Raw genomic sequence first — 13,357 nt, 5'->3', positions numbered from 1 at the left:
CATCTCAACATCACACTCACTCGCTTCGGTAGCAGCTTCTCTTGGGACAGGAAGCCCGGCTTGTGGACATTAGGGTCATGATAGCATACTGCAGAAACAAGACGAGAAATCAAACTGAGCTCAATCATGAACACAGAGAGAGGGGGAATGGACTCACAGAGTCATAAAGACTTCACTTAGTCAAAGTAAATTGAGTAACAAGTTTACAAACATTGAGTAAAACATAAAAGCTTTTTCAAATCAAAATAGGATGAAATACAGCTGTGAGTTTTTTTGAGAAGCATTATGGGTAAGATAAGTAGAGAGTAAAAAAACAAGTGCTCTAAAAGATAATTGCTAGATTACAATTTTACATTTTACAATTTTTGGTTTGTACATTGACCATGGGACCTAAATTATGCAGATTATCTTTAGATATATATTTAAAAAAACAAGAAAAAACAAGTTTGGGGTCAGTGAGATGTTTCATGTTTTTGAAAGATCATCAAAATAAAGATCAAAAATACAGTAAAAAGTGTAATATTTTGAAATATTACAATTTAAAAATGAAAAAAAAATGTAACCATTTAAATTTGTTTTTTTAACAATATTTTTGTGGAAACCGTTTAAAAGAAATGCATTAATTTGAAATAGAAATATTTTGTAACAATGTAAAAGTCTTTACTGCTACTTCTGATTAAAAAAGTATTAATATCATATTTGCCTCAAACGCTTGTGTACATCCACATCCCATTCTTGTACCCACACTGGTCCAAGAGTGGCTGGTACACATTCATTAAATGTTGTGGTTCTCCTTCTGAAACAGTGTGAAACTGAAGTAAATGTATTCAGTGCTTAGTGTATATATTTGTTTCTAAACACTGAGGAAATTGTCTTTGCTAATCAACACCACTCCACAGATGCAGTACATAAAAATAGCCCGGAAAGCTACAGTAAGAAAAGGAATATGAACTTCACTATCTACCAAAAAATAAACATCATTTCGGATTGTGGACTGCTTGCAGAAACTGAAGAAAGCGCAAATCATCAGAATCAGACAGGAAAGACGAGAAAAATCCATCAGTGTCACACTGGCTTTTTTTTTTTTTTTTTTGAGCTGTACAGACAGATTCACTGCTCAGCTGTGATGAGACTGGCATGTGAAAGTATCCCCATTTGAAGCGTCTCTGTGAAAGATTGCTGTCTAAAGCTCGACTCCTGCATTAAAAACAAGTGTTCACAGTAAGGGAGAAACTGCTGCCATCTCAGCCTCTCCTCTCTGTTCAAGCTGCTCTTCCAGTTCTTTTTATTTCTTACTTGTGTATATCTGCCTATGCCTCTCTTTTTTTCATTCTTACTCTCTTCACATCTCTTCGCTCTCTTTTCTCATGCCTTCTATAACTTCCTGTCTTTCTGAATAACTCCAAACCTGCACCTGGTGGCTTTAAATGAAGTCAGAAATCTGTCACGTAGCTACTCACATTTGTATATCAGATAAATATTTGTGGACAAGCTGCATTAAAAACCAAAGAAATGCATTTCTGGAACTGCACATCAACTGAAATTATAATACTGCACCAAGTAGCAGAATGAGCAAAATCTAAAATTATAACATATTTTATATAATGGTAACACTAAATGTAAAACTTATTTAATTTATGTAGAATTCTCTCTCTCTCTCTCTCTCTCTCTATATATATATATATATATATATATATACATAATAGTAACTATTTGGATAATCGGTTGAATCAAATACTTCAGACATTCAAATACAAATTGAATACTACTATCCAAAAACTTCGCTAATATTTTAGTTAGTTTGTTTTTGAAAGTCTCTTATGTGATACTCCCATCCAGTTTTTAGAGTCGGCGTTGCTCCGTGTCTGACATGAGTCAGAGAGAAACAGAGTGTGATTTCTAAATTGGCACAAGGTGAGTCGTGTGCAGTTAGCCAAGGCTTTTGGATAAATCATGTGTTCTTGTGGCCCCTGAGCTGTCAATCAAACTGACACTTGCTTAATGAAATGCACTTCTTTCTGAGGGAAGAGTGTAATGGGATAGATTCAGACCTTGAAGGACGTCCATAGGAGGTTAAGCTTTAGCTTCGACACCTTTCTGTGTGTCTATCAAGGAAAGAAGGGTTTTAAAAACAGGTGTGTTAGAAAGAGCACTGACCTTAGCGTGGTCGGCGTAAGAGGCTAACAGCATCAGGTGGACAATATATCTCCTCCTCTAAAATACTATTCTTCGCCTGTGGGATTTCAGAGAAGAGGAGGATAAAATTAATAGAACTTTATTATGATTGCTACATATTTGAGGGAATGTGCTACCAAGAATTTTATGCAATGCCATCATGATAGATTACCATGATATTCACCTAGATCTTGATAAAGGGCACAACGGTGGAGTTAAAGAACCATTTGTTTGCAGTGTTTGAATCTGCATCCTTTTGGTTACCTGCCCAGACATTTAACTATTAACAACTAGCAAGTATTTTAAATGATATAAGAGACTCAGATTTTTTCTTAGCCTAAAATAAAAATGTTTATTTGAAATAGAAATCTTTGGTAACACTTAAATGTATTTTTCAAGTTTGATCAATTGAATGGATCCTAGAATAAAAGTATACATTTCTTAAACAAAAAAACGCAATAAAATAGATTAATAAATACATAGGGGATTACCACTGTATGCAGGGGCGGATCTACCGGGGTTGGAGGCAACGAATTAAAGGTTATGGCCAATTTGAAAATTTACTAGCGGGAATCTTTCGTGATTCGTGATCCCGCTCCGAACTCCCGAACTGATTCAAATGATTTGCGATACCCAAACTGACTCAAATGATTCGCGAACCCGCTACGAACTCCCGAACTGATTAAATTGATTCGCGATCCCGCTCCGAACTCCCGAACTGGCTCAAATGATTCACGATCCCGCTCCGAACCCCCAAACTGACTCAAATGATTCGCGATCCCCATAACTGACTCAAATGATTCGCGATCCCGTTCCGAACTCCCGAACTGATTCAAATGATTCGCGATCCCCATAACTGATTCAAATGATTCGCGAACCCGCTTTGAACTCGCGAACTGATTCAAATGATTCGCGATCCCGCTCCAAACTCCTGAACTGACTAAATCTGCCTAGGGCACCAACTCCCAGAGGGGGCACCATCCCAGTTGCTCCAAAAAAAAAAAAAACTTCCTCCATTCTCCCATCCACGCTCGCGACCGCTCGCACCTCATGTTTGCCGATGAATGTTCATAATTGATGGATGAATCCAATCCAGTCATAAAAACAACTGTAATTGTTCATGTGGGTGTCACCTATAATGCACAATTGAATTAAATGTTTGATATTTATTAAAATAATCTGTAAATCATATGTAAATTATGCTACTCTTTCACCTGGGCTCAAACGCAAATTTGAAGCTCAATAGCATTTGAGGAGAAAGACTTGCAGTCATAAAACAATTGTAATGTATTCATTTAGGTGTCAGCTACAATGCACACCTTATACATTTTTAATATATATTAAAATACAGTATAAATCATTTAGGTAAAAATGAGGCCTGTTTATCACTTTTAGGCACATTCCTGTGAAAGTTTTTTTTTTTTTTTTTATACAGGTTCCCTTACGAAAATTACACATGGTTTTAACAATAACATCACAAATCATCGTTCTTGTAGCCATGGTAACTTCAAATTAACCATGGTTTTGTTACTTCAAATAATAATTTACAAAGTATTAATATATTGTATTTTTTTTTATTTTATTTTTTTATAAAAACAGACATAAGCCATCAATAGCCTTTAAAATGACTTAAAACGCATTATATAAAAAAATTATGATGCAATAATGATTGGTTAAGAATAACACTGTTACAATACATGATATAGGCAAATACAAAATAAACAATTAATAATAATAATAATAATAATAATAATAATAATAATAATAATATATTTATTTTGTATAGCGCCTTTAAAAGTAGCTTTCTCAAAGCACTTTACATACAAGCATAACACCAAATGAATAAACACAATGTAAGTACAAGAAAATAAACGCATAAAATCAAGTTCATGTAAAAGCAATCCTAAAATAAAATTAGGTAAATTATTAAAAATAAATTAATAAAATAAAATTAATGTACATGTTATTACAAATGCCATGTGATTGCTGCTGTTACACTTACAGGACAATCAAATCCTTGTTTAGGCTACTGACCAAACATTTCATTCAAATATTCACTTAATCTTTCATTTTTGGACACCTTTTTGCTAAAGATGACACAGGCTTTATAATTTCTTCAACAGAAAACATGCATATCACAACCCTTACAAAAATAAACCATGGTTTTATCATAGTAAAACTGTTTAGTTTCCTTTGCATGATTTCTGAATGCTTGAGACTATAAAAAATAAATTAGAGTCATAATAAAGTTATAGCCACAGGTAAATGTCGAGAACTACAATTGTGATTTGTAAATAATACAATTTATTCATTTAGTTTTTTATTTGATTAAAGTTCTTTTTTCACCCCTATAGTAGTTTTCTTCCATCATCATATTTAAGGAAGGGGGGCACAACAATACAGTCCTGCTCAGGACACCCATTTGGCCAGCAGCGGCCCTGAAGGTGTTGTTATACACATCTCTGGGAATGTGTGCTCTGCCACACACACACATACACACACACACACACATACACTGAAGCACGCGTGGTGTTTTCAGCTCTTCACTATATCGTATATACAGACACAAAGTGCAATGTCTTTACAACAACCTGTCAAAATAAAATTTCGGTATAACTTGAAGATATTCAAACAGAACTATAGTACTATTGCACAGTAGAGTACGCTGTATGTCGAGTAGGCCTATTAGATAATAAAAATAGTTTATTAAAAAAAAAACACAGAAACTCTGTCTACAACTCACCAAAATAAAAGTTTGGTCTAACTCAAAGAAATTATGTAAGAAATTGCTTAGTAAAATATACTTAAAAAAATATGTACTAAAACATTATTTTAAAAGAATATCACAAAAGTTTTCATATAAGTTTTAATTTAAGCTTGCCAAAACAATAACACCATATTTTCAAAAACAATTTCTAAAAGTGCATTTGTATTTGTGCCTATAATGTTTACTTAGTTATTATTATTTTCAACTAATAAAACCTATGCTTCAGGGACTATGTTCATTTAACATCTAAGGCTAAATGTAGCTCTTGACTGGTTGAGTTAGATGGTGATTAACACTAAACAGTAGAAAATCAGTTGAGTCTCCCCAGCTGGAAATGTCATTGGCTGTTAAAATCTTGTGTTTTTAAAATAAATTGACATTGGTAACACTGAACCTTTCATAATGCTCTTAATTACATGTCGATGCTGTATGCATTAGTGAGTGTGGTGGTGCTTATGGGGTATGGTCACTTATTTCTTATATTAACTGTTTCAAATGCAAGACATTGATTGCATGAGTTAAGTTTGTAAATGATAGCCTGTGTCCTTTTGTAGTGTGCACATATATTTATCATCAAACTGTGATAACTGTGGCTAAATTCAGTATATATAAGTCTGCCATATGTTGCTACCCCTCAAAAATTCCTGACCCCTTCTCGCCACCCCATCAATATTTTTCTAGATCCGCCCCTGACTGTATGCATCCAAGCATAAACTTTAAATGTAAAATAATACTAATAAACAGGTTAGTTTAGCTAAATGCCAACTATTACATGGAAACGCAAAGAGCATAAGACCAAGTAATGTTTGGTATCAAAACTATTTTATGACGTGCTGTCTACAGTATGACTACTTACTCAATTCAAACCATGTCAGAAACAGATCTCTAACTGATAACTTTAATGCTTTATAAAGAATTAGATATTTTACCAGGTACTTTCTGAATAGATAGAATAAACAACACTATGTGTTTTTTGTAGCTGTTCTAGTCACGACTATCCATTAGTAAGCCAGCAGAGGTTGTCTCCTTCCAGCTCTATGGACTGCAAAGCCCAGACATCATTTACAGCTGCAAATACAAAGCAAAGGCAGAATATCTCAGGGTCAGTTTTAAGGACTCTAGAAGCAGCAGATGGCTCACAGGTTACACATTCACTGTTGCAGGGCTGTTGAGTTGAATTTCAAGTGGGGCTGTAGGGAGAAAACAGGCGACCTGGCAAAGGACTGCTCCTAGTGCAGACTCCTAAGCCTGGCACAAATCACTGCATGTCTGTTTGTAACAATGTAATTTGTGCGTCCATTATCTAGACTTGAATGCATGAATAAATAAATCTGGACTTGCATTTCCTGAAGGATCTAGCAGTACAAACAGCAGTAAACTAATAATGTCGAAGTTTTCAGTAGGTTTAAGATTTCTGAATCTGAGCTCAAATAAAATATAGTTGCATGGATTCTAACCAGAGGTGTAGTGGTAAAAAAAGAGGTGGGTAAACTATAAATTCTGGGTGACCACATCGTGGTTACGGTAAGGTGGGCAACTGCCTACCGGTGTATGTGTATCCTGATGACATCGCTATAGGCTATCATTTGATATTACTACCAAGGGTATCACTGGTTATTCCCTCATATAGGTCACACAATCACTATTCAATTCATACATTAATCTAAGTTCTTGTTAAAGAGACTTAAGAAGGAATAATAAGGTTGAAATCTATAAAGTTTACTAAATGACAAAACATAAAGAACATTTTTTTAAAAATAGGAATAGAGAGGGAGGCTTATATCCAGGGGTTCCAATGCAATGCACTTGTATGTAATGATTAGGGATTTTGGATTATTTTCATAGTCGATTAATCTGTTGAATATTTTCTAAATTAATCGGTTAGTTGTTTGGTCATTAATATGTCAGAAAAATGTGGATCAGTGTTTCCCCAAAAGCCCAGGAATGGTCCTCAAATGGTCCTCTCATTTTGTCCACAACTCAAAGATATTCAGTTGACTGTCACAGAGGAGAGAAGACTCTAGAACATATTCACATTTAACAAGCTGGAATCAAATATTTTTTTACGTTTGTCTTTCATATATTTTATCAATGACACAGACTGCAATGACACAGACAGCTTCATTGCAGAAGGACATCCTTTTGGTCACGTGGTTCACGTGAGACGATTGACAGCTTTACAAACTAATGATATTGCACTGATAGATAAACGCTACTTTTGCGGATCGTGGATATTGTATGTATACGAACACAAATAAACCGGAGATGAGATGAATGGCTGCTGTATGAGTGATGATTTCTATTCAAAATAACGGACGTTATTATTATTATTATTAATTGCCGGATATCCATTTTTGAATTTTCTGTTGCGAGTCGTTCATTTTGAACGAATCTTTAATATGACTCAGGACTACAGAGTTGTCTCAGAGAGTGATTCGTTCATTTTGTGTTGACAGCACATGCAGATTACACAACATATGGGTTCTGAATCGCCAGGTGAGGTCCGAGTCTTTTATTCTTCATGTCAGTCCCATAGAGACGGGAAGAGAAAAGATTAGTTCATTTCGCTGAACGAGATTCCGAGATCCGAGTCAGTAAAATGATCCGAACTTCCCAGTACTGGCATCACCGCAAGCAATTGGTCAGGACTGACAGTTGCAGCGCAATATGAAAGACTTCATCGGCGTTTACGTGCGTTTAGCCTCCACTACATCCCTGAATCTAACCTGTTAATAGAACTATACATAAAAGGTATACATATTAAAAATGCCACATTGAATGCTGAACTATCTTGAAATGTCTGAATGGAGTCTGTATGTTAAGCAGTCAAGCTGAACTAATTCCAGAAACCTGTGGAAAAGAAAAGAAAAAAAAAAAGAAGAATTTCAATGCAGAGCTGCCTTACAAGCACTGTAACGACTAATTGATAGACTACTGAATGAATTAAAGAACCAGATTGATTCCTGACTTCATGCTTCATCAAAAGAGAAAATGAATGAAGGATGAAGGAACAGACCCCTGACCTTTATGATCAAAAAAAGTTTGTTTATGTACACAGCTTCTAAATGCAAAACATTTGTTCACAAGGAAAGGTTAGTATTAATTATTAACTAGAAACCAGAGCCAAATTATGAGTAAAATATTGCTGCCTTGCCAAATGAGCTGTTGCTAAAAGCAAAACTACATGAGAGACGGGTGGTCACTGTGCCGACCATTAGCTGCTTGGCAAACCAAAAAAAGATCTTATTTAATGATAACGAGAAAATGGAAGCCAAAAGAAAGTTTAACGACAGGGCAACATTTAACACAAGGTCAAACTCATTACCCATCGGCAAATCAATAGTTTACTCAATTTGAGTTTGCTCAAGAATGCAATTTTTTAAATCTGCATGACTTCACCAAAATGTGAAAGAAAGGGAGGGATTTTTTTCCTTCTATCGCATTCAACCAGTGTTATGTTTTATTGATTTACCAATTTATAGATTTTTTTTTTTTTTTTTTTTTGTCAAAAGTGAAGGTAAAGACTTAATAATGCTACAGACATTCTATTTAAAATAAATGCTATTCTTTTGAAATTTATATTCATCAAAGATTCCTGAAAAAATTATCACCGTTTCTACAAAAATATTAATTAGCACAACTGTGTCTGAGAAGCAAATCAGCATATATGAATAACAGAAAGTAATGGCTGCTGAAAATTAACTTTAAAATATAAAATATATTAAAAAGACAAGTTCTTAGTTATAATTTAAGCCCTTTAAATTGTGATAGCATTCAACAATATCACTAGTTTTACTGTATTTTGACCAAATAATTGCAGCCTTGGACATCAGAGAATTCTTTATATATATTTAAAACAAACGACCCTAGAATGTTATTAAATTGTAGTGTATCGATATAATAATAATAATAATAATAATAATAATAATAATAATAATAATAATAATAATAAAATAATAATAATAATAATACAACTATTTATTTTATATAGTGCCTTTAAAGCAGTTTTTCAAGGCAGTTTACATAAAACAAACAGATAAAACACATGCAACACAAAAATGGAAAGAACAGACTAGAATAAAAAAATAAAGATAATCAATCAAGAAAAAGCTAACCTAAAAATAAGTTATACACAATACAGTAAATAAGATACAGGATTTAGACTCTGATACAAGAAGGTAGTACATTCCAAAATCTAGGAGCATAGGATGAGAAAGCCCTGTCACCTACAGATCACAAGCATGTCTGTGGAACAGTCACAGACAATATGATTTGGAATATAGCGCATGAGTCATATATACTTCTTTTATGAGATTTATGGTTTTTTGTAAAAGCGTGCAAAACCTGTTAGCATTCCTGTGTGTTTTAGGAGTTTTATGCAAAGTTACAGGGTTAACCCTGCCATATAATAATAAAAGCTTACATTCTGTTTTAATCTATTCTTTTCATTTGGTATTTTACCAGCCACACTCCTCATTCACCTTTGTTCCACTGAAAATCATGTTCAGTGTATATTTAAAAACATTTGTGTATCAAGAAATCAAGATTGGAAGACATCAAGTGGAATGATGTTTAATGACAAAATGTTAATTTCCAGGTAAACTATGCCTGCCAAGACATGCTTCCCAGTCATCATAATTATAAAAAAGAAAAACAAGAAGAAAAAATCATCAGGCCTGCTCTTTTATCCATCGCCAAACTGAAAACAGTCCCAAAAGTAGCATGCAATATGTCAGTAACTGGTCAAAAAGGTTCTGGCTATTACAGTCATCTTTTCAGTCTGCTTTACAAATGTGACAGCACTTTACGAGTGCAGTCTGGGAAGGGTGGTTGTTCCTGATAAGCATCCATCCAGGAGAGATATTTAAACAAGATCTGCACATCCAGACACGCAGCTCTATCCCAAGCCTACATATGAGCGGAGGGCACAGGCTAATACAGAACAGACTCACCCTTCTCCAATCCCTTCCCAGAATTCATTAGCATCTTTTGAGAATTCATTACATTGGTTTCAGAGTGCACAGCTATTCTGAAGCGGTGCAGGTCTACTTCCCATTAGGGGGTGAAGATAGGCAACTTATATTTTCTCAGAATGTTCATATCTTCATCTTATACCCTTTGCAATGCATTAAATCTAACAGATTGGTACAAGCACTGTAAAGTGAAGGGCAAATTAGATAAAAAATGTAGTCACAATGCTGTTGGTAAAACTGAACTGAGAGTACATTTGTGCAAGACAGATGCTTATTTACCTCCCATGCCGAGCAACCAGCTCGCTCAATAAAATGATTGATAATGAAATCAAGGTGTTATTGCTTAATGGTTTCTGATCGCTCAGACTCAATCTTGGCAGGAAGCCGTATTACGGTGGGAGGTGTTCCTCTGGGCTTATAGAATCAGAGACAGGGGCTCTGATGTGAAGCACACAGATTCCACATGGCTGAACACAATCACACCAAACAATGAAAAAGAGCGCTGAACCCACAGACAGCACAGCCCTCAAACCTCTATCACACAGAACTGCCCCAAGAAACCAAATACAGGAGCTCAGTTCTGCTGCAAAGCCTATGAAATGAAATGGCTATGAAATGAGTATTTGGTCAATGACACATCATCAGCTGCTGTTGTGTACAAACAATACTTACAGTCCAGCTAGATTCATTATGTACAACACTATGTAGATATCAAATCATCGTTTTATGTGCATTGATTTTGCTCTTGCTTTTAGATCATGATGGTAATCTAAGGGTTAGGAGTTAGGCTGGTATCACAAAGGTGGCAGATTCAATCACAAACAGGTTATTATTATTAAGGAAAACCAAAAACATTAATCTAAATGAAAACTTAGATTCATTATAACACAAAAATACTGCTCTGTGGTGCTTGATTAAGAATGAATGGTAATTTGAGGACATCTGAAGGCGTGCACACATGCGAGTTTGAGTCACCTCTTTTCCCACCATTTCCCGTCCTCTCTATATCCTCCTATCAATAGAAGTGGCAACATGCCAAAAAAATCCAATTAATTTGAGCTGTAGTCCAGCTAAACCCACCTGAGCCGATGACTCACCTGATGAAGAAGAGCTGGTGCTAGTAAAACTTGGCCAGGAAATGAAACACTATGTGCTCTTCTTTGGACATATCATGATTCAAAACCTAATACAAAGATATGTCATAACAAATGCTGTGCTGTGTCTTGTAAACATTATATACACTGACAATACATTACTAAAATATTCCAAGACACTACCACATTTTTGGACATGATAAAAATGATACCACTTGTACCAAAGTAGTGTTTTAGCATTCTTTGAAGTGCAATGAAAAGAGTACATGAATAAGTTCAAGCCTTCAGTATCATAATATTACCAGGGAAAAAACACTTTACTTTTTTTTTGTTTTGTTTAACTGTCACTCACGTTTTTGAAGATAGACTTGAATGTGCATGATACAAACCTACACTTTTATAATTCATGACTGAAAACATTTTGTAACATGATTTTGATGTGCCATTTACATGGTAATGCAATGTCTGATTTTAAAATGGGTTTTGAAGAATGAATTTTGAGATTTTATGTTTTCAAGTGATATATAATTTCTGATGATTTCTAAAATGTGATAGAGAAAAAGGCAACGAGGAAGTCTTTTTTTTTTTTTTAAACAAAGGTCAAAACTCCTTTTGTAATGTAGATTTCTGAGGCTGCACTCTTGTCATAAATTAATCTATTACTTTTCCTACATAATTTTTAACAAAAAATATTGGTAAAATATATATTTGGGAGTCTTAGACCTTTCCAACGATATATAGTTTGTCAAGATTAGATTAAATTTGATTGTAATATAGTATAGTCAACATAGGCATCCCATATTCGGGACGGGGTGACAGTTAACAGGTTAAAGAGTAATGAGTTGGTTTGGTTTTCATGAGAGCGTGTTTGTATTTATTCTACCTTTCAAAGATTTGGCCTCATTAAGATTTTTTTATGTTTTTTCACCATAGATGCATTCAAAAAAATCCTAAAACAGTAATATTTTAAATATTACAATTTAAAATAACCATTTAATTTATTCCTGTGATGGCAAAGCTAAATTTCGAGCTTCAATGTCACGTGATTCTTCAGAAATCATTATAATATGCTTATTTGGTGCTCAAGAAACATTTGTTACTATTAATGTTAAAAACAGTTGTGCTGTTTTAAAAAAAAAATCTGGAAACCGTGAAAATTTTTTTTTCCAAAATGTTTGGCAAATACAAAGTTGAAAACAGCATTTATTTGAAAAATCAATTTATGTTTTAATGTAGAGCACATTCTTTCTATTAATTTCAATGCATCTTTGCTGCATAGAAGTATTAATTTATTTTTGAAATCTCACTGACCTCAATTTTTTGAAAGGTTATGTGTATCATTACACATTACAATTTAATAAGATTATATTTAAGAAATATTTTCAACCCCTAAATGAAATAAATATCAGGATATCTTGATCTATTTAACATGACAAATTAATAATGTTTCCAAATCATTTCCATCACCTTCTTGTCCATCTTCAGCCATGCCACAGTGTCTTTGACGTCGTACAGCAGACCAAAAAAAAAACAGCTCTCCCTGAGACCCAGTGTCCAGCACACAAATTAAAAAAAGATCAGTTCCTTTCCACTTCAGCTGCAAAAACAAAAATCACACACAAAAAAAAAAAAAATAGTAACAAAGCTTTAAAGAAGTGCATTCTGAACTTTAGGCTGAATTTGAAAATAATGAATTTTAATAAGTTGGGGTCAGGATTTATAGACAGACATGGACTGAAAACAATAAAACCCCAATCTTAATTTCAAGAAGATTTTAAAGGAAAGCACCTAAAAACTCTCTAGGGACTGCTGCAGACTAAACGAAATCAGACTGACCACAAATCTGAACAGCACCAGCATAATGAACACTGACATTCCCTGAATAACCTCATTTCCACAGACCATGTGGACACAAGGCAGAGAAATGAATCTGAGCATCATTACAAAGTCACTGCTGTCAGCAAGCGCATTCCCTCATTTTTAGACATATCAGCTCATCTTTTATCAGGAGGACTACTGTCAGGAGGCCAGGGAAAAAAATTGGCATATTCAATTGGTGAAGAACTGTGGACACAAATCGTTGCATATTTCTCAATAAAATGACTTTAATTGTCTTGTGCATACTGCATACTTAAACAGAATACATAAAGTAGCAAGAAAACATTCATTATAATTATCAAAGCCAAGCTGCATCTTCAGCATTAATTTTATTGGTTAGATATTAATTGAACAGAAAACAAGGTCAAATTGTTTAGCACTTAAAAATTGTAGTCAGATTACAATTACATGAAGAAAACTGTAATTAAGTAATAAACTCTATTAAAATACACATTTTAGGCAATGCATTC

At 34.2% G+C, this 13,357-nt stretch overlaps 1 protein-coding gene across 1 annotated transcript in view; it reads right to left on the bottom strand.

Annotated features, from left to right (window-relative positions):
• Positions 1-12,914, bottom strand: part of LOC113087252 (merlin) — a 29,541-nt gene extending 16,627 nt beyond the window's left edge. Inside the window, 5 exon segments of the mRNA XM_074559897.1 lie at positions 21-119; positions 2,186-2,233; positions 12,477-12,572; positions 12,574-12,606; positions 12,846-12,914. Coding sequence (XP_074415998.1) covers positions 21-119; positions 2,186-2,233; positions 12,477-12,572; positions 12,574-12,606; positions 12,846-12,914 — 345 coding nt within the window.
• Positions 12,915-13,357: the final 443 nt, after the last annotated feature.

This window comes from Carassius auratus, chromosome 5 (genome assembly GCF_003368295.1).
Source record: "Carassius auratus strain Wakin chromosome 5, ASM336829v1, whole genome shotgun sequence".
Classification (NCBI taxonomy): domain Eukaryota; kingdom Metazoa; phylum Chordata; class Actinopteri; order Cypriniformes; family Cyprinidae; genus Carassius; species Carassius auratus.
The sequence above is the reverse complement of the archived record's forward strand: the minus strand, read 5'-3'. Positions and strand labels throughout refer to the sequence as shown.